General features: G+C 39.7%; 1 protein-coding gene across 4 annotated transcripts in view; it reads left to right on the top strand.

The window, feature by feature from the left end:
- Nucleotides 1-23,400, top strand: part of LOC126184795 (syndetin) — a 169,720-nt gene that overhangs the window by 106,208 nt on the left and 40,112 nt on the right. For all 4 annotated transcript variants that reach the window (XM_049927374.1, XM_049927375.1, XM_049927377.1 and 1 more), the window contains 3 exons: nt 4,280-4,474; nt 4,555-4,713; nt 15,172-15,293. In XM_049927374.1, the coding sequence (XP_049783331.1) occupies nt 4,280-4,474; nt 4,555-4,713; nt 15,172-15,293 (476 nt within the window). The remainder of the gene's footprint in view (nt 1-4,279; nt 4,475-4,554; nt 4,714-15,171; nt 15,294-23,400) is intronic.

Genomic DNA, 23,400 nt, shown 5'->3' with positions numbered 1-23,400 from the left:
GGCACAATATTTTGGCATTCTGTGATAGCGTGGATATAGTTGCTCTCTCCAGCCTGGTTGCCAGAACGTTCCAAGGTGGGAATTTCGATGGCTTCTCTAATGACACTGTCCCAGTATTTGGATGTCTGTGCTAAAATCCTGGTACATTCCTGTTCAGTTGCGTGATTCGCTGACAAACAAGGCTATGTGGGCACTGACTTGTTGGGGTACTTTAGTGCAGTGTGCCACTGGTGTTCTTGGCATCGATCTTTGGTTATGTGCACTATTTGTCCACACCCATGGACTTTCTGAACAACAAATATGCCAGGAATAACTGAAGAATCGCATCACATACCTTTTTGGAAAAGAGATGTACCGCAGCATGAAGAAATTTGACAAGCTGCACCACTGAAGATGCCGTTTGCTGAGTGCTCTTGCATTTCTGAGGAGATGTTGTGTTGAACTTTGCTAATGTCGTAGATCACATTGATTTTGTGGCAGCCAGGAGAATTAAGAAGTGAGCCAGCCTTGCATTGGTACGTGAGAGGGTGCACTTTACCCACCGGAGTCTTGAATACAACTCCAAGGAACTTTTTAAATTACATTTACAACTGGCCGATCATTTTAACTCTTGAACATGGTACTGGATTTATAGTTTTACCTGGATGGCAGCCGATTCCACCCATAGGAAGGCTGCAGGACATCAAACATCAAAATTTTCATGTCTCATTGACAAACCATCACTGGAGGCCCCATGCAAAGCTGTCATCAATCTGACTAACATGCAGCTGAGTAGTAATGCCATTTTGGTTCTGGAGAGGGGACTTAACTTTATAGCAACCTGTAAGTTAACGCTGGTTGAGGACATTGTCAGTGCAGTTGCACAGGTTGCCATGTGACTACTGCTTCAAGCAGTGGAAGAAGTATATAGTGAAACTCATTGTGCTCTAATGAGAACTAAGACTATGATGTCAGACATTACCAGCAAATAGAGGGCGACCATTCAGAACCTGAGTGTGTGCCCTGAAATTATCTTATGCTAACAAAGGCATTGCTCGTATTGATCTCTCCCACAAGGACTACACTGAGAAGATTCAGAGCATGCTAAATGATGACTCCTATAGGTAGATCAATGCTGACCTCACCATGAAGGTGGAGAACAAGACCAGGGTGCTTGTCGAGGAATCAGTTACCAGAGGAGGTCGTGAAGAATTTGTCACCACAACGGCCAGTACTGCCAAGACTTAATGAACTCCCCAAGGCCCACGTTGATGAAGTGCCGTTATTTCCCATTGTCAGCAACATCAGAGCTCCAACATATTCACTGGCAAAATACCTGATTGATGTATATAACGGGACATCCTCCTCTTACATTAACTTTCCTCAGCAGTAGTTGTTGATACCAGTATTATTTCTTGAATTTTGGACATATTTCTTGAATTTTGGACAGGTCAGTATTATCTCAGCAGCTTTTTTGAAAACTGCCATGTAATGTTATACACAGTGTGTTATATTTCAAGCATAAAATTTATGAAAAGGAATTACTTTATTTTGGATGTTATAATTGATAAGTACTAGTTCTGAATATACAGTTTAAATTATTTTTTTAGAAACATTTGAAATTATGAATTATTTCGTGCACTTAAAGTTTATATTATTAACTACGCATTCTAGTACTGTTTACTATGTTTATTTCTGGATTCATTAATGAAATAATAATTGAAACTAATAGAAATTCATCTGTCAAGAAACATTGTAAACTCTTTGGAATGTTGTTATTTCCACTGAGTGAGACAATAGTAAGCATGCCACTGATGTGATCAGACATATTTTTGTATTTTGTGTGAACAATGTAATTTCGGCTTCGTTAATATGAAAAATCGAAAGATTGTGTGATATACTAAAACGTGAGAAAATATATTAACGTAACAACAAAAATTCTGCAACAACAATCTCCAAATTTATTTAGATCAATTCAACTGTGAGGACCTAAAATGTGAAGATTTCAGCTTCAAGAATCAGACCCCTAGACAAGAAGAACTGGAGCCAACTCTATGCGAAAATATAAGTAAACTAGAAAGTTTATTGTAATCTTTGCTCCTCTCAAATCTTCACAAAATACTAATGTGGACAATAGCTGCAAGGAGAAAGGAGGAGATAGATACATGTACCAAGTCCTTATGTGGGTAAATGTCGACATCACATCTGAAGTTCTGTGGATTTTGTGAAACGTAAGTGTGCTCATCACCCCACCACTACAGTACAACCTGTGGATGTGGAAGAAATCAGGGGGGAAGAGGTATCCACGGCCTTTATACTGTACACTGATGCACTATGGGGAAAAGTTGGGTGTGTACTGAACAAGCACCACATTAGAACTGTCTTTAGCACACCCAATAAGACACGGGCATTATTACGGAGGCTGGGATGTATCAGATTCTGTGCCTGTGTGGCAAGACATATACTGGACAAACAGTGTGCACCATTGAAGATCTATGTCAAGAATACCAGCGGCACACTTGGCTAACAAGCCGGTGGTCATAGGGGACTGTTTGTTAGTGAATCATGCTATGGAGTACGAGTGTATCAGGATTTTAATGCAGACTTCCAAATACTGGGAGAGTGTCATTAGAGAAGCCATCGAAATTTGCACCCAGGATAACGTTATCAATTGGGACTGTGTCTATAATCACAGCAAGATGTGGGAACCAGCACTGGGTCTAATTAAGATGAGGCAGAGCAAACATAACAATCTGGCGACCAGTGAGCAAAGAGCAACTACATCAGTGCTGCCACACATGCCGAGGCAAGTGCCTCCACAAGTGCCAATGTGCGGCCTTGTCGGATGTGGACCGTGGAGAAAACGGCTTGCATTGGGAGGGCATATAATTCAGTCATGTGCTGTCAGGAGTTCTGTTCATCAACACACCTGACAATGGCACCATGTCTGGTCGCTGAAATATTGTGCCCATTGGGTACTATTGACCGGCACTACACCTGTGGACTGTTTGATCTATGCACTCTTAGAAAATTCAGTATAGAATTTCCCTTGGGCATCCAAGAGGAACAAATGGTGGGGATCACACTCTAGGTTAAACTGTTCCTAATCCATGAATGAAATACTATCCCAGTCTTCCTGACTGCTAGATTTTCCCATTCATGGTGGACAAAACGTCACATGCAAAGAGGCATACAGTGGTTTTGTATGAGGTGAATTTATCTTGTGTGTCACCAAACACATGGAATAACCTGTTGAATCCAATGTAATATGACCTGAAGGGAGAAAGGAACTGTCTGATATGTAGGCTGCTGTGAAGTCTGTAACAAGGGCCAAATATGTTGCCTCACATTAATGACCCTGATGCTGGGTTGTAGTATATGCGCTATTTTCCTTGTACTGTCATAGAATATGTCCGCCTTCCTAAAATCTTCTGTACAGTTGATTCAACCCCTGGCCCATCTTTTTTTTTCTATGGATAAATTTCATCTGCCAGTGACAGTGTAATGCCATACAAACATTTTCACCTTGCTTTCCTGACCTGTATGCCAAATGCACACAACATGCAATCAGAACCAATCTATTCATTACCTCAATCCACACAAACTATTGTAGGAACACTTCTGAGACTCATGCTGGAATGCTGTGTGTTTTATTTTATTTTCTGTGTTAATTTTATACATGTTAATTGCATCCTGCTGTTTGTTTCATCTTTATATGGTGTATTTTTGTACTTCAGCTTACATGAATTAAATGAGACTAAACTTCTGCTCTCCAACCTTTCATTTTTGTCATTATGAAGAGCATACCCAGTGTCTCAGAGTACAGCATAGCATTGTCAGATGGATGGAGCAGTTGGGAAGTAATGGGAGACTTCAGAAGCACAGTTGTTAAGAAGGTGAAAATGCAGTGCAGAGAAGTGCAAGATATTAGACAAAGCCCAAAGGAAGTGAAAAAAAAGTGGGCAAAAATTGAAATAGGAAAAAGCTGTTTGAGAAAGGGATGATGAAATGAAGAAATAAAAATATACAATTTCAAAGCATTAAAAGGACCAAAGGGGGCCTTTTCTGTTGTTGCTTACGTTTGATGTTGATACCTGCTTTCTTAAAAACTAGTCAGCATCAGACAATTTACAGTTACAGCCTCATATCCAGACAAATTGCAAAGTTACTGTGAGATACAATTTAAGGATTAAAAAAACCATTTTCAATGCTGTTGGCTATTGCTGTTAATAGGACAAATTTTATATGTGCATTACATGAAAAGATACTGAGACTAAGATTTTATTTTTCACTCTTTCAGATAGCACGTCCATATATGTCTCCAGATATTGACTTGAGTCAGTCTCAGAGACTCTATGGTTTGCCAAAAAGAATTATTGCTGTTGAGTCACTAGTTCATTTAGCAAAGCAGCTGGAGTCGTTAAAACCATATGTAGAACAGCTGCTAGAACAAACATGCAAGACTGAGCCATATTTTCAGCAATTCTATACGCAAGTAAGACTAATTTTCTATCTGATCTGTCTGCTTCATGTTTATATCATTGTAATCTACTAATAGAGTTTTCCTCCTAACAGACAATAAGTGCAGCAGTTGACCTTCGAAGGCCAGTGTATATGTGTGTATCGCAGCGCATAGTTGATTTTGGTAGAATGTTGCACCTGATGAGCAAAGTTAATTGGGAAGTGAAGGATGTTATGAGCCAGCACAGTGACTATGTTGATGCCTTAATGATGGTATGTATGGTTTAGTACTATTTGAATCGAAAATTTGTGGTTTTATTTCACCTAAGTTGCATATTTGTGAGGACATGCTGAAAAGTAATGTTTCTGAGTTTTGTATGTAAAACTCCTAAAGCTTTTTAAAGAAAACAAGCTTTATTAACATTATAAATCTTTATTCTCCATGTCTATGTACTTATTTCTCAACATAGTCACCCTGGTGATGAACACATCACTAATGAGAGACCAGTTTGTTGATATCGTCACTATATAATGTTTTACTTTGGTTATGGAACCACAGCCTCACCTCTGTTTGCACTGCTTCATCACTATCAAAATGAATTTTTCAAAGTTGCTCTTTAAGTTTTAGAAACAGATGAAAATTGAATGGGACCAAATCGGGGACTGTACAGAAGTTGACTGATGACAGTGAACACAAGGCATCGGGTGGTTGCAGATGTCGCAGCACTCGTGTGTGGTCCGGCATTGCATGCCGAAGGAGAAGGTGCTCCATGTGTGGATGAACTCATCCGATATGTTGATCACCTATAATTTTTTTAGAACACTGTTGGAGAAAATAATTCCTACCCATCACGTTTTACACATTAATAAAATTAGAGCAAATAAACAATGTTTTCAGCCTTCAGTTGCAAGGTAATTTTATTCGTTTACCTAGGTTTCGATTCCAGTAATGGAATCTTCTTCAGAACCTATAAATTAAACCACATATGGACATATATTACTCACTAAAATGCATTATCAGTCTAATGATTGAATAATGAAGAAATTGTGATACTTACAACAATGAAATTATTTTGTGAGCCAAACACTGGCCATGTCACAGATTAAAAATTAAAACATTAAAGACGCATAATCATAAGATTATGTCAGTCAAAATTAAAACCATTAGGGCGAACGTAGACGGAGCTGCGCCGGCCATAAATCAGGACCACACGTAAGCGGCTCGAAAACTAGGCGTCGTGAGCCGTTACGCGGCGAGGCTCGGCCGCGGCCAAGCGCATGCGCAAGCGCGAGAGACAAACTGTCTCAAAATTACTTAGAGCAAATATACATATAAACAAAATGTAACTTAAAGCTGTCTTACAATTGGACATACCTATCTATTGGTATAGCAAAGCCAAGGTATAATTTTTTTTTTTTTTTTTTAATATTATAGTAAGAGGGGGTAGCCCCGCTACAGTAACTAACAATTAGTGTCAAAACCATGCATGCTGAGCATAAAATGTCTTTAACATAAAAAGGCCTTAGCAACTATGTGTCATTACCAAGCATATAAGGAAATACAAAGACACACATGTACAATCACATTATAATAAAGGGACAAAGCAGATAGGGAAACAGCATCGGCCATTCGAGGCAGACTGTGGGTCAACTTCACTGAAGTAAAGATTGAAATCCTTCGAAATAACTTCTATTCTTTAATTGCAGCTGATCATTAAGTAAGTTGTCCCTATCAATACTAAGATGTTTAAAAATTTGCAATTCTTCGAGGGTGTCTAGCCTGCATCCCTTTACTTCATTATGCAAAAGCTCTGCGTCTTTTAGAGGCTTAGGAGCATGCGCCTTTTGGACCAGATGTTCAGCAAATGTAGATCCTCGAGTTCCATCACCGCTTTTTGTCGGCAGGTGCTCTTTAAACCTAACAGACAGGGCCCTTCCTGTCTGGCCAATGTAATAAGAAGGACATTCAGCACACGTGATTTTATATACACCTGACAGCGATGATTTATCATTACCTTTATCCAGAGAATGAACTAGGTTCTTTTTGAGGTTGTTAGTGGTAGAGTATGAAACTTTACACCCTAGGTTTTTTAATAAACGACCTACCTTATAGGATATGTTACCTATAAAGGGAACTGATATGTATTTTGTTGCCTGGTGTTGATTGTGAGTATCTGAACTGGAAAGGGTGGTAGTCTTCTTTCGTGTTTTTTTATTGAACAACTGTCTCACTATACTGGGATTATATCCATTATTCTGAGCGATGTTTTCGAGGACTTTTAATTCGTTTTGTAAGTTGATTGGCGAAAGCGGAATGGAAAGAGCTCGATGGATACTCGAGTGAAAAAAAGCCATTTTTTGGGCCTGAGGATGGGTGGAATCAGCTGGGATGATGATGTCGGAATAGGTTGCTTTCCGAAAAATTTTGAAATCTATTTTGTTGCCAATAATGGATAGCGTCAGATCGAGATAGTCTAAGGTCCTATCAGCTGTCTGATTTTCTTGTGTGAAACTGATTTTTTCATGTAGGTTATTGAAAGTGGTAAATAACAGTTCTAGCTCTTCATGGGAACCTTCAAACACAAACAGCAAGTCATCTACATATCTCGCATAGAATATTATATTATTTGCCAAATCTGGATAATTCCGAAAAAACATCTGCTCTATTGAGTTTATAAAAATATCTGACATGATACCAGCTAACGGGCTGCCCATAGCTAGACCACAGGGTTGCGAATATATTTTATTATTGAAAGAGAAATAATTGTACTTGAGGGTGGTGCGTAACAGAACCATTAGTTCATCGATCTCAGGGGCCGATAATTTTTTATGGTATCGCAAATTGGTTTCTATAATGTCCATCGTCTGTTCAACAGGCACATTGGTGTATAAATTTTTAATATCAAATGATACGAGTTTTGTGATGTCAGAACAGGCTAAAGTTTTAAGTTTGTTGGCCACGTCTACCGAATTTTTGACGGAGAAATTTTTTTCAAACACAAAATTCTCTTTCAATTTACGGTGCAGGAACCTAGCTAGTTTGTGGTATGCACTTTTGGTACTGTCAACGATCGGCCGGATGGGATGGGAAATTTTATGAACCTTAAACTGGCTTCTCAAAATAGGTGGTTTCGGATTCATGTTTATAAGGCATTTTTTATAAAACTCGCCGATTAACTTTTTTGTACCGCTAAGAGCCGACCTTATCTCTTTTTGGATCACGGGTGTGGGGTCCACCTCGATTGGCACGATGCCATTTTCCTCAAAAAACATTTCCGTTTTACGGATGTATTCGCTTTTGTGGGCGATAATTAGGGAATTGCCTTTATCGGCCTTAGTTATCAGTGCTTCATTATTTTTAAGCTTAAGATTAATGCTGTTCAACGTTTGATGTACAGTAGAAACAGGATTTTGAACAGAGTAATCTTTTTGGACAATTTTACAGGCGTCATAAGCTATTCTTGTTTGCGCATTTTTTGCTATTTTAGAACAATCAAGCCCAACTTTGAGGTTGACAATTAAATTTTCTACACTTTGAGAAGTACATTTAGGTTGTACATTAAACTTGAAACCTTTACATAAAAGCTCGTTCTCAGCTTTGGAGAAACAAATATTAGTCTTATTCACTACGCGTTCGTAACATTGGGTTAGGGCGGCCGCCCCTTTACATGTGTTATGAACGCCAGAAACCTCAACACATTTTAATAATTTGGCTAGCTTTCTTTCATGTCTAACACTAATTTCGGTTTTACGGTTTGCTAACCATAAACTAATATGCATCCAAAACGAATCAATTTGAAAATTATAGGTAGTCTTAAAAATTTTTGAAAGTTCAAGATACAGTTCATAAGCTTCCCCTGGTCTTAAAAGGAAACTCGTACACCAGATTTTAAATGAAAGAAGTGCTGACTTGTACTCCAAGAAAGACAGCCTGAATGAAGAAGCTTATGAACTGTATCTTGAACTTTCAAAAATTTTTAAGACTACCTATAATTTTCAAATTGATTCGTTTTGGATGCATATTAGTTTATGGTTAGCAAACCGTAAAACCGAAATTAGTGTTAGACATGAAAGAAAGCTAGCCAAATTATTAAAATGTGTTGAGGTTTCTGGCGTTCATAACACATGTAAAGGGGCGGCCGCCCTAACCCAATGTTATGAACGCGTAGTGAATAAGACTAATATTTGTTTCTCCAAAGCTGAGAACAAGCTTTTATGTAAAGGTTTCAAGTTTAATGTACAACCTAAATGTACTTCTCAAAGTGTAGAAAATTTAATTGTCGACCTCAAAGTTGGGCTTGATTGTTTTAAAATAGCAAAAAATGCGCAAACAAGAATAGCTTATGACGCCTGTAAAATTGTCCAAAAAGATTACTCTGTTCAAAATCCTGTTTCTACTGTACATCAAACGTTGAAGAGCATTAATCTTAAGCTTAAAAATAATGAAGCACTGATAACTAAGGCCGATAAAGGCAATTCCCTAATTATCGCCCACAAAAGCGAATACATCCGTAAAACGGAAATGTTTTTTGAGGAAAATGGCATCGTGCCAATCGAGGTGGACCCCACACCCGTGATCCAAAAAGAGATAAGGTCGGCTCTTAGCGGTACAAAAAAGTTAATCGGCGAGTTTTATAAAAAATGCCTTATAAACATGAATCCGAAACCACCTATTTTGAGAAGCCAGTTTAAGGTTCATAAAATTTCCCATCCCATCCGGCCGATCGTTGACAGTACCAAAAGTGCATACCACAAACTAGCTAGGTTCCTGCACCGTAAATTGAAAGAGAATTTTGTGTTTGAAAAAAATTTCTCCGTCAAAAATTCGGTAGACGTGGCCAACAAACTTAAAACTTTAGCCTGTTCTGACATCACAAAACTCGTATCATTTGATATTAAAAATTTATACACCAATGTGCCTGTTGAACAGACGATGGACATTATAGAAACCAATTTGCGATACCATAAAAAATTATCGGCCCCTGAGATCGATGAACTAATGGTTCTGTTACGCACCACCCTCAAGTACAATTATTTCTCTTTCAATAATAAAATATATTCGCAACCCTGTGGTCTAGCTATGGGCAGCCCGTTAGCTGGTATCATGTCAGATATTTTTATAAACTCAATAGAGCAGATGTTTTTTCGGAATTATCCAGATTTGGCAAATAATATAATATTCTATGTGAGATATGTAGATGACTTGCTGTTTGTGTTTGAAGGTTCCCATGAAGAGCTAGAACTGTTATTTACCACTTTCAATAACCTACATGAAAAAATCAGTTTCACACAAGAAAATCAGACAGCTGATAGGACCTTAGACTATCTCGATCTGACGCTATCCATTATTGGCAACAAAATAGATTTCAAAATTTTTCGGAAAGCAACCTATTCCGACATCATCATCCCAGCTGATTCCACCCATCCTCAGGCCCAAAAAATGGCTTTTTTTCACTCGAGTATCCATCGAGCTCTTTCCATTCCGCTTTCGCCAATCAACTTACAAAACGAATTAAAAGTCCTCGAAAACATCGCTCAGAATAATGGATATAATCCCAGTATAGTGAGACAGTTGTTCAATAAAAAAACACGAAAGAAGACTACCACCCTTTCCAGTTCAGATACTCACAATCAACACCAGGCAACAAAATACATATCAGTTCCCTTTATAGGTGACATATCCTATAAGGTAGGTCGTTTATTAAAAAACCTAGGGTGTAAAGTTTCATACTCTACCACTAACAACCTCAAAAAGAACCTAGTTCATTCTCTGGATAAAGGTAATGATAAATCATCGCTGTCAGGTGTATATAAAATCATGTGTGCTGAATGTCCTTCTTATTACATTGGCCAGACAGGAAGGGCCCTGTCTGTTAGGTTTAAAGAGCACCTGCCGACAAAAAGCGGTGATGGAACTCGAGGACCTACATTTGCTGAACATCTGGTCCAAAAGGCGCATGCTCCTAAGCCTCTAAAAGACGCAGAGCTTTTGCATAATGAAGTAAAGGGATGCAGGCTAGACACCCTCGAAGAATTGCAAATTTTTAAACATCTTAGTATTGATAGGGACAACTTACTTAATGATCAGCTGCAATTAAAGAATAGAAGTTATTTCGAAGGATTTCAATCTTTACTTCAGTGAAGTTGACCCACAGTCTGCCTCGAATGGCCGATGCTGTTTCCCTATCTGCTTTGTCCCTTTATTATAATGTGATTGTACATGTGTGTCTTTGTATTTCCTTATATGCTTGGTAATGACACATAGTTGCTAAGGCCTTTTTATGTTAAAGACATTTTATGCTCAGCACGCATGGTTTTGACACTAATTGTTAGTTACTGTAGCGGGGCTACCCCCTCTTACTATAATATTAAAAAAAAAAAAAAAAAAATTATACCTTGGCTTTGTAGTTTGTTCTCAGGTAAATTGTTTAATGTTGCTATACCAATAGATAGGTATGTCCAATTGTAAGACAGCTTTCAGTTGCATTTTGTTTATATGTATATTTGCTCTAAGTAATTTTGAGACAGTTTGTCTCTCGCGCTTGCGCATGCGCTTGGCCGCGGCCGAGCCTCGCCGCGTAACGGCTCACGACGCCTAGTTTTCGAGCCGCTTACGTGTGGTCCTGATTTATGGCCGGCGCAGCTCCGTCTACGTTCGCCCTAATGGTTTTAATTTTGACTGACATAATCTTATGATTATGCGTCTTTAATGTTTTAATTTTTAATCTGTGACATGGCCAGTGTTTGGCTCACAAAATGATTTCATTGTTGTAAGTATCACAATTTCTTCATTATTCAATCATTAGACTGATAATGCATTTTAGTGAGTAATATATGTCCATATGTGGTTTAATTTATAGGTTCTGAAGAAGATTCCATTACTGGAATCGAAACCTAGGTAAACGAATAAAATTACCTTGCAACTGAAGGCTGAAAACATTGTTTATTTGCTGTACATTTCACAGTTGCTGACACGCTGCAATATGTTAAAGATTTGTAAATAAAATTAGAAACTTTTCTATGGAATAGGAGTTGCCAAGGTGAATCTTTTTTACTTTGTTTTCAAATTTAATTTTGCTGTCTGTCACACATTTTGTATCATTGGGTAAGTGACCAAAAATTTTGGTTACAGCATTGTGTATCCCTTTCTTCGCTAAAGAAAATCTTAATGTGGAGTAATGTAAGTCATTTTTTCTTAATTATGTACATTATTGTTCCTTTTGATCTACAGTTGATCATTTACAACAAACTTAATGAAGGAATAAGTATCTTGCGAGGCAGTAGACAGAATGTCCAAGTCCTTAAACAGATGTCTACAAGATGATGATGGGAGAGCACCACATATTAGTCATAAATTACATTTCTGAGCAATGAACGTGTTCTTTCTTAAAATTGAGTTATACCAGAACATGATTCCATATGACATTATTGAATGAAAATATGCCAACATACTGATTTGTCTCTCCCCAAGATTTACAGTGATTGAAGTGCAAATGTGTCTTGAACTAACTTGTTTTAGGAGTTCAGTTTTTTAAATCCTTTTTTTTTTCTTTTTTTTTTCAGTTGAAATTCTCAACAATATGAACACCTAAAATTTTGATGTTTCCACCCTAGTTAATATTTCCTCACCAGGCGTCACACTTATCATTGGTGTAGTCCCCTAAATGTGCAGAACTGAGTATGTTATGGCTTACTGAAATTGGAAGTGAGACCATTCACAGAAAACCACTCATTAATACTTTCAAGAACATCATTATCATTTCTTCTCTTGCTGTATGTAATTTGGATTGATTACGATACTAGTGTCAGGTGCAAAAGAAATAATTCTGCTTGTTGTATGTTAGGCAGAAGGTTGTTTACATATAAGAGAAACCATAGTGGACCTAAAATTGAGCCTTACGGAAACCAATAAGTGATTTCTCCCCAGTCATAAGAATCTCCCCTATTTACGTTGACTGAATTATTAAGTATCACTTTCTTCATTGTTTCAGTTAGGTATAACATTACTATACCATCAGTTCTACAAAACCTCAGTTTATTCAGGAGAATATTGTGGTTTGCACAGTCAAATGCCTTATAGATCATAGAGAATACAAGCTTGTGATATTTTGGTATTTAGTGCTTTTAAAATCCGATGACGAGTGAGTGTGTAAATATCATTCTCAGCTGAGCAACTCTTCTGAAATCCAAACTGTGATTTACTAAGGTCATTGTTGGTCAGGTGGGGTACTATTTTAGAATACATGATCTTCCCAAAAATTTTAGAAAAATTAGTTAATTAGGTTGATAGTTGTTGACATCTTTCCTATCACCTTTCATGTAGAGGAATATAACAATGGCATAATCAATCTCTTTGGAAACATTCCCTGAGTTGGTGATGCATTACATATTTCAGAAGAGTCGGTGATTATTATATGGGAACAGGTCTGTAGTACTCTGTTGGAAACCCCATCAAATCCAGATGAGCTTTTATTTTTGAGAGATTATAGAATTTTATTAATTTCAGAGGGAGAAGTGAGTGAGACGTCCAACATACTTTTTTTATTTTTCTCTTGAACTGTTTGCCCTATATTTTTTACTGCATTTGAAAAATGATTATTAAACATATCTGCTACCTGTGAGTTGTCATTTAAATTAATAGTAATTTTATCTTAGTCTGTGTCTTATCCTCCTATCGTTTTATTACATTCCACATAGCCTAAAGCCTGTGTGCATTTTCTTTGGTTTTTAAATAACTTTTCATAGTAATTTTGAGTAGTTCTTGTAGTGGGCAGCAGCTACAGGATCTTTCACAAGATACTTCAATACCTCTAGTGATCCATGGTTTCCTACATGGTTCTTTAATGTCCTTTCTGATTAACTTATGTGGATAGCTGTTTACAAATAATGACATGAATTTATCGTAGCATAGATTAAACTTTGTTAACATTTGATTCATTATAAATTTCATCCTAGGTAACCTCTCACAAACTATTAATAATATTTTTCTTGGAATCATTAATTATTCTAATTGATTTCTGCTGAGGAGTGTCTATACTGTGCATCATGATCAGCAAGAGCATTTTTTTTATTGGGATGCAGTTTTTTCTTGTTTTGAGCTGCATCAAAGAAAACATTATCAATTAGGTTCCTACTGTCTTTATCCTTCTATGATGGTAAGTTAATTCTCCTAGTGATCCCAGAAAATGCATTACATGACCTAAGTATATCAAGCTATTTTCTTTGGGTGTTTCCTCACATCAGTCTCTTCACACAGTTATGTTACAACCATAATATTGTACATTTACTAGTAATAGAAAACCACTTAATGATTCCTCAACATTCATCCATTTCTCCACTTTACTACACCTATTCCCCAGTATCAGCTTCTCTCTCCCTGTCCCTCTTTCTCCCTCTCCCTCCCCTCCCCCCGGCCCACACATACATACACCTTTGGCTCTCCTCTCTCATCTGCATTCTCACCCATCACATTTTATACACAAGAATTCATTTATGCAGACTAGTTGGGACTGCTTGTAATCCAGATTACTGAAAATCGGGATGATCCGGAAATATACAAAGCTTTTATTTTGTCACTAACAAGAAACTTTTTTGGCACTGAAATATATAATTACTGTAGGCTTCGATTCTTTTTCCATTGTGACACAGTTGATGTCCCTTCACCATATCCTGCAGCTTTATTTTTCAGCAGTTCTCCTTTGTCTGTTGTGTTCAGTGCTTGCAACGTTTTGCCCATTGATATAACAATTTTCTTCACCTTCAAAGCCATTTCACTCTCGACACTCAAAACATGGGAACAAAAGAACAATCCTGGTACACCTTCTGAACTCCACAAGGAACAGATCCACACTGACCATAGCTGAAAGGAGAATGGGACCAGTGATCTCTATGCTACCTGCTGTGCCAACATATAACAACTGTACATATACCATACCAATGTGTGGTGCACATTTTTGTCTTAAACAAAAAAGGAAAAGGAAGCAAAAATGAATACAGGTAAACTGGGAACTTGGATTCATGAGGGCTGGATAAATAAGTTTTTTGTGCAGTAGCTTTCATATAAAATTAACTTGTGTAGAGAGTAAAACACACATGAAATAACTTGTTGATAACTGATGTCTCAGTAGCTTCCATAATGAATATGTTAGCTTGCAGCTGGAATGTGTATTATAAAACTTTCCATAACACCAGATTTTCTGTTTTTATTTGATGTGCTTTTTTAGACATTAGACAGTAAGAGAGTTGCCCATAAAAGCACATCCACCATTGAGGCCAGGACAATTCTTGATTTCTTATCTGCTAATCAGCTATTTTTAACATCTATGAAATCATATGGTAAAGAGTATCAAAGAATTAGAATTCAGCATTATCATTTGAAGTTGATTGTTACTAAGATTTTAAATTTGTGTTACATTGTTTGTGATTCATTCCATTCATGTTAGATTCCAAAACATGACACTGTGAATTATAGGTTTGTGAATTGTCCAGTAGCAATATTTGTTTCCAACATATCTTAAGATTTAAAGAAACCGTGAAGTTCCTGTTTTAATTGCAGATTCCGTGGCATGAAATAGTTGGTCTCATTTTTAAAATGCTTTTTTTTTATATGTCACAGTTCATGTACTGGCTGTGAACTTATTTGTATACTGTATGTTATTGTCACTTAACAAACACATTTCTCATTGAGAAGTATTCAGTGTATTCAGTTAGTATTGTTTTATACTTTTGCAGGAGTTAAAAACATTTTTCTCCCAGCTGGAGAGTGTTGCTGCAATAGTGCCGTTGTCTCCAGAAGTGAACAAAGTGCTTTGGAGTAACCTCATAGAACTGATATGCAACACCTTTGTTGAAGGGTTTGTACAACACCATTATAAACATAATTGCATTAGTAACAGTTATTTAGTGTGGTACATTCATTGCTGGAACTGAAAGCAGTTAGTTTCTGAGAGGCTTTGCCTGTTTACTGCAGCTAGGTGTATAGGGCTGATAGCAGTCTGAATGAAACACTGCTGTTGCTTTAGATGTAGTGGAATGGTCGTACATAACACTCAGTAAGTCAAGGAAGGGAGGTGTATCATAAGTCTTAAAAATGAGAGATAGCAATGTGTTGAAATATGTATTTTGGTTTTAACCTGTTTTACACACTTGCTATGTAAATGCATGTAAGGTTATGTCATATTATTCTCGGAAGCTTCCAGGCAGCTACTTTCCATAAAGCACTTGTTATAAATGTGGAATTATTAAAATTCTCTCCTTTTTGTGTTTTGGTTTCAATTTTTGTATGTGCTATGGAACGTAAAATCTACTTAAAATCTACCATACACTGAATAGTTGCTCATGACTAAATTTGTCACCAAAAGTGTGTGTGTGTGTGTGTGTGTGTGTGTGTGTGTGTGTGTGTGTGTGTGTGTGTGTGCGCGCGCGCGCGTGTGTGGGTGTGTGCGCGTGTGTGGGTGTGTGTGTGCGCGCGTGTTTGTGTTGTTGTTGTTGTTGTTGGAAACCGGCTAGTTGGTAAATATTCTCGTTCACCCCATACACTTACTATAAAAGCAAATAAATTGCCATGTGAGGATGACTGTTCTGTGTTGGGAGATCTGGATGTTATGTGGGGTGGAAATTTTGGAGGAGGAGGTGATGGAAAAATTATTACCAGAATTAAAATGTCACCTTTCAGTGGAGTTTTGCTGTATTGAATCTTCCTGAGAGATTAAGGCCATGTGCCATACTGGGACCCTAACAACAATCTTTGTTTTTTGCATGCAACATTCTTCTGATAAGTTTATCTGAACAAATTTCATGACCTGAATCAAAGTTGGAAGTACCTCTCTCCTACCCTCCACACCATTTGCAGAAGCTATGCTGTGTTATACTGGCCATTCAATTGTTATGTAACACCTTGAATGTCTTTAACTCTTTATCAGTCAGTTATTTGTTCTATGTTCTCATTCATTTACTAGTATAGCTAAACTTTGTGCTTGAATTTTAGCTATCAGGAATGCCAGTCAACACATCTTTAATTTGGTATTACATCATGCAGAGACTCTTTCAGAACTTGTTGCCATTTAGTAATGTTGCCCACTTCATTACTTTGTTTGAAGTCCTCTTCTGCCTTGATTGAGGATAAAATATACTGAAGAGCCAAGGAAACTGGCACACCTGCCTAATATTGTGTAGGACCCCCATGAGCATGTAGAAGTGCCACAACACTACGTGGCATGGACTAGACTAATGTCTGAAGTAGTGCTGGAGGGAACTGACACCATGAATCCTGCAGGGCTGTCCATAAATCGGTAAGATTACGAGTGGGTGGAGATCTCATCTGAACAGCATGTTGCAAGGCATTCCAGATATGCTCAATAATGTTCATGTTTGGGGAGTTTGGTAGCCAGTGGAAGTGTTTGAACTCAGAAGTGTGTTCCTGGAGCTACTCTGTAGCAATTCTGGGTGTGTGGGGTGTTGCATTGTCCTGTTGGAATTGCCCAGGTGCATTGTAATGCACAATGGACATGAATGGATGTAGGTGATCAGACAGGGGGCTTATGTACATGTCACCTGTCAGATGTATCAAGGGTCCCATATCGCTCCGACTGCACACACCCCGCACCATTACAGAGCCTCCACTAGCTTGAACAGTCCCCTGCTGGCATTCTGGGTCCAGGGATTCATGAGGTTGTCTTCATACCTGTACACGTCCATCCACTTGATACAATTTGAAATGAGACTCATCTGACCAAGCAACACGTTTCCATTCATCAACAGTCCAATGTTGGTGTAGACGGGCCCAGGCAAGGCGTAAAGCTTCGTGTTGTGCAGTCATCAAGGGTACACAAGTGGGCCTTCGCCTCCAAAAGCCCATATCAATGATGTTTCATTCAGTGGTTCACACATTGACACTTGCTGATGGCCCAGCATTGAAATCTGCAGCAATTTGCAGAAGGGTTGCATTTCTGTCATGTTGAACAGTTATCTTCGGTCATCGTTGGTCCCATTCTTGCAGGATCTTTATCCGGCTGCAGTGATGTTGGAGATTTGATATTTTACCAGATTCCTTATATTCACAGTTCACTTATGAAATGGTCATATAGGAAAATCCCCACTTCATCGCTACCTCGGAGATGCTGTGTCCCATCGCGCATTTGCTCACTGTAGCACCACATTCAAATTCACTCAAATCTTGATAACCTGCCATTGTAGCAGCAGTAACTGAACTAACAACTGCGCGAGACACTTTTTGTCTTATATAGGTGTTGCTGACTGCAGCGCTGTATTTGGAAGGTAGGAGACGAGGTACTGGCAGAAGTAAAGCTGTGAGTACCGTGCGTGAGTCGTGCTTCGGTAGCTCAGATGGTAGAGCACTTGCCCGCGAAGGCAAAGGTCCTGAGTTCGAGTCTCGGTTGGGCACACAGTTTTAATATGCCAGGAAGTTTCATGTCACAAAGTAGGTCAATAACTTACATGCAATCACATGAGTCTAGCTTATTTATATTAGTGTCAACTAACATTGAATGTTCTGATTACAAATACTTTACTAATGCTAACATGGCGATGACTGACTTACTGAACTCAACTGTTGATCATCTGTGATTGACTTTTGCAGTACCTAATACTTATTTCAATATTCGTATATGAAATGTTCTACAAATTCTTTACAAAATGTTTATGGAGTAATTACATTTTAGTAATGACATGAGACAGGAATGATATGCAGTACTTTTACACATTTACCACTGAAGTTATTTTGTTTTACTGTTAATTATGTATTTTTAAAATGACTAAAAGTGGGTTTTATTTTTATGCAAGGAATTTTAGACACAAAATTCATCCTATATTTTCTAATAAAGCCTCCCAAGGTTATTCTGGAAACTAGGACGTGTACTTGAAATATTTCATTAACTAATATATTTTACTAGAAATCATATATACTATTAGCAACTAAAATATCATGGCTACAAGGTAGTAATAATGGATTTCTTGAAAGTACAATATTATAGTGAAAGAGTTGGTTGGCCACTACGGTGGTTGAGTCCACAAGATATTTGGCATGATAGCAATAAAGATATGAGTGGATGCCCAGTAGACGTCCAATGTGTCATCAGTTAAACAGAGTAGACAAACTGTACATGTATTTTTCAGTACAACAATAGCTGTGCTGATGCCCAAAAAGGCCGATACCCATTGGACATAAGCTGAACACAGCCAACTAGGAAAGCGCTGTGTTCAGTATGCAGCTCATCAATGTCTTGCAGGCAAGGAAGCTCTGCTGGTGAGACGCGGCCACTCGACACTGGTGAGCTGGCTTCCACTGCAGCAGCCCCGTGCATAGAGGCAGCCGAGTAGCCCTGCATGAGAATTGCTGTGATACATGAGATCGTGACGTGGACCCAATGTAGAAGGGGCAGCTCACAACAGTAGTGTCTGCACAGAACATAGGCAGGCAGCGGCAGTGGCAGTGGCTGTACAATCCTGGATGAAGGTCAGACCTCCAGGATGGAAGGCCACCAGCAGCCGAAATAGGCTCCCCAAGTGGACTTCCAGAGAATGTTAAGTCCACAGGATCGGACTTGGTGCTGGCAGCAGGGCTGCAGCTAGCTGTGGCAGAGTCCAGTGAGGGTGACAGGTTGAGCCATGTAGACTTGTAGACTCATGAACTCTTCCACCTTTGTATTGATGGTTGGCCCCTCGTTGAGAGTGGTGGCTGGCAGACTGCAATACCCTTGACTAAAAATGACTAGTATGTATACGGTCTTGGCCCATCCTTGTTTTGCTACAACATTGGATTTTATCCCATAAGTTGTAAGAAGTCCATGACTCGGATGTGAATTAACTGAGCTAATATGTCCACTCTGGTAGTGCCCTGCAAGGTAGTAACTGTGTAGCATCATAGTGCAGTTCTTGTTGGATTGGCAGCAGTCCCTGTTGCAATAATGTTTTGGTCACTTCTTTGCTGACCCACCTATGTGGCCACTTGCATTAGCCTTGGCAGGTATCTCAATTTTTACTCAGCTGCACCCAATTAATTACTTGCGGCCCGGCCGGCCGGTGTAGCCGTGCGGTTCTAGGCGCTTCAGTCTGGAACCGCGTGACCGCTACGGTCGCAGGTTTGAATCCTGCCTCGGGCATGGATGTTTGTGATGTCCTTAGGTTAGTTAGGTTTCAGTAGTTCTAAGTTCTAGGGGACTGTTGACCACAGATGTTAAGTCCCATAGTGCTCAGAGCCACTTGCGGCCCAGCAATTTTTAGAATATAAACCTAACTTGAATTACTTATGAAAACATTTTTAATGGCAATATTTCCAAAACTGCAAAATTTGAAACAAGACAAAGCATTCTTTACTTAGGAGAATGGGGCTTTAGAATAAGATATATAAGCCCAGAATCAGATACATATTAGCAGTATCTAAATTTTGATGGTACATGTTCGTATTAATCTTATATGTTGAATATGCATTTGCATTTATTTTGTTTTTTTTTCTCTAAAGAGTGTTTATATCATGTTCATCACTCAAATGTGAGTTATACTTTAAACAATAAAGATCAGCAAAAAGAAAAAATAGTATTTATGTTAGGAGCAATATCAGGAAAGTGGATATGTTCCACCTTGCCACCTTTCATCTGTGCTAAATACTCATTTTGGTCATGTAATATTGCGTAACTCAGTAAATCCAATCACTGTAGGCGATATTATATGGACTGTGATTAATTAATTGGTTACGGTACCTCATGTTGTTGTGGTTATTGGAAATCACAATTTGTGAAGTGTTACTAGCATAGCATAAGACTTAGCTATGGCAAAGTGGTACAGAAATTAAATGAGGCATCTTTGATCCATATGAGATTTCGTTGCAGGAAATGGAAAATTCTTGGGGACTGCAGAAAAAAGTAGACTTCTGCATTTCACACAATACTTGTACTTTGGATTAATAATTCATATGCATTCAAAATTGAATATAAGAGCTGCATTCTTAAGTAAAGAGAGTAACAGGCTTTATTTCTTTTTTAGGCTACTTTTTGCAAAGCTGCAAAACGGAGTGCTTACAATGCACTTGTGACGCTGATCTTGAAATATTGGCAATAAGATCATACTCGTACGATGTAGTGACAAATGCTGCAGTCCATTGCATTACTTCCTTGTATAATTGAAAAATTTGAAAGACATGCAGCTGTAAATATGAGGGCATGCTGGAAAGTAATGCCTTTGAATTAATTGTGTGAAGACCCTAAAAGCTTTTTAAATAAAACAAATGTTATTAACATACTACATCTTTACTATTCTTGTCTACTTATTTGTAGGCCTCTGCCATTAGAGACACTGCTAATGTGACATGATGATGTGTGATGTAACTATGTCAGTGCATGAGAAAAGGTGTTCTGTACTTGAGTTTCTAACTACAAGAATGTTTATCCACACACAGAGCAGCCTCTCCTTCAACATAATAATGCCAGACCACACACGAGTACTGCGACATCTGCAATAATCTGATGCCTTGGGTCATCAATAATCCTCCGTACAGTCTCGACTTGGCCCCATCTAATTTTCATCTGTTTCAAAAACTTAAAGAACACCTTTAAGACTTCACTTTGATAGTAATGAAGTGGTGCAAAGGTGTGTACTCAAAGCCAATTTTAATTGGTTGGATTCAGATGTTCTCGAATCGTAAGTCGAAACCTGTTTCTGTTTGGCCGGTGTTCTTCATTGGACTGTCGTCACATTGTATGCAATAGATACCTATAGTGTTCACTTGTATCGGGAAGTTACTACATCCTTTTTTCAAATGGGGTAAGACAATTATTTATTACATTTTTCCCCATTTTTTTCATACTCCGATGTATACTTGAGGATGCAGCTATAAGCGGCAAAACTGGTCGTTAACAATAAAGGATCATTTAACAGCTGTTGCAACTCTTCATTTCTCAAGATATATTTACACACTTGTAGCTGCCCAGAATATTAAACACCAAGTAAAAATTTAGATTGAACTTAAATAGGAATGCCTGAATGTGATGCAACAGCTCTCCCAAATTGTGGGAGGAAATAAACAACATCCAATTACTTGCCCTCAAATTTTTGAATTTCGGATGTGTTCATTATTTAAGCCACCAATTAATGTGCTGTGTTTACTCATTTTGCTTTTAATTAATTTGTACTTCAGGTAATATATTAGAGCATGCTCAAAATTTCAACCAAAGATTCTGTTCCAGTAATAGTAGAATCTCATTTTGGGCTGATGCCAATGCAATCCATTAAAGTTTGGGCATGCAGCCATACAAATTCCTATTCTTCTACTGATACCTCGGTCATGTATCTTCCAGCCCGAAGATACGTAACACAAATATCAGGGGAACTCTTGAAGTTTGCACAGCTGCAGGCATCAAATTTAATGGATTACTCATTACACTGTGAAAGCATGATAATGGCATATTTTGAGTATGTTTGTAAGTGATACAGTATTATCCGTTCAATAGTGAGTAGTATCAGTTAGAAGCTATAATTAATCGATAGAAAGCATTCTTCAAATCTTGAAGAAGATATTCTTCCCCTGTATTCCACCACCGTCCATCTTTTGCCAAAAGTTCCACCCTCTTCACACATGTCCATCACTCTCTTTATGCCTGCACCTCTTTTCCCCATGTCCCTCTTTTCCCCATGTCCCTCTTTTCCCCATGTCCCTCTTTTCCCCATGTCCCTCTTTTCCCCATGTCCCTCTTTTCCCCATGTCCCTCTTTTCCCCATGTCCCTCTTTTCCCCATGTCCCTCTTTTCCCCATGTCCCTCTTTTCCCCATGTCCCTCTTTTCCCCATGTCCCTCTTTTCCCCATGTCCCTCTTTTCCCCATGTCCCTCTTTTCCCCATGTCCCTCTTTTCCCCATGTCCCTCCTTTTCCAATGTCTGACACTCTCCCCACATGTCCTTCCTTACCCAGTATCTGACCCGCTCTCCCCATGTCCTCCTTTCTCCATGGTTTCCCCCTTAACTACCTCTCCCCCAGGGTTCCTCCCACTCCATGGAGCACCTACCTCTCACCCCCCCCCCCAACCCCAGATCCCTCCCACTCTCCACCCAGGTCCCTCCCTCAAATCACCAGGTCCCTCCATCAAATCACCAGGTCCCTCCATCAAATCACCAGGTCCCTCCCTCAAATCACCAGGTCCCTCCCTCAAATCACCAGGTCCCTCCCTCAAATCACCAGGTCCCTCCCTCCCCACCCAGATCTCTCTCTTTCTCCCCTGGTCTGGCCCTCTACCAACTTGGCCCCACTCTCTACACCCCTGCCCTCTCTACCCCCTGCCCTCTCTACCCCCTGCCCTCTCTACCCCCTGCCCTCTCTACCCCCTGCCCTCTCTACCCCCTGCCCTCTCTACCCCCTGCCCTCTCTACCCCCTGCCCTCTCTACCCCCTGCCCTCTCTACCCCCCTGCCCACTCTACCCCCTGCCCTCTCTACCCCCTGCCCTCTCTACCCCCCTGCCCTCTCTACCCCCCTGCCCACTCTACCCCCCTGCCCACTCTACCCCCCTGCCCACTCTACCCCCCTGCCCACTCTACCCCCCTGCCCTCTCTACCCCCCTGCCCTCTCTACCCCCTGCCCACTCTGCCCCCCTGCCCACTCTGCCCCCCTGCCCTCTCTGCCCCCCTGCCCTCTCTGCCCCCCTGCCCTCTGTGCCCCCCTGCCCTCTGTGCCCCCCTGCCCTCTGTGCCCCCCTGCCCTCTGTGCCCCCCTGCCCTCTGTGCCCCCCTGCCCTCTGTGCCCCCCTGCCCTCTGTGCCCTCCTTCTACCCCCTTCCATCTGCTGCCCCTCCCTCTGCCCCCCTGCGCTCCTGCCCCCCTGCGCTCCTGCCCCCCTGCGCTCCTGCCCCCCCTGCGCTCCTGCCCCCCCTGCGCTCCCGGCCCCCCCTGCGCTCCCGGCCCCCCCTGCGCTCCCGGCCCCCCCTGCGCTCCCGGCCCCCCCTGCGCTCCCGGCCCCCC

Source organism: Schistocerca cancellata, chromosome 4 (assembly GCF_023864275.1).
Source record: "Schistocerca cancellata isolate TAMUIC-IGC-003103 chromosome 4, iqSchCanc2.1, whole genome shotgun sequence".
Taxonomy (NCBI): domain Eukaryota; kingdom Metazoa; phylum Arthropoda; class Insecta; order Orthoptera; family Acrididae; genus Schistocerca; species Schistocerca cancellata.
Note: the sequence above shows the minus strand (reverse complement) of the source record. Positions and strands in the feature narration are given on the sequence as shown.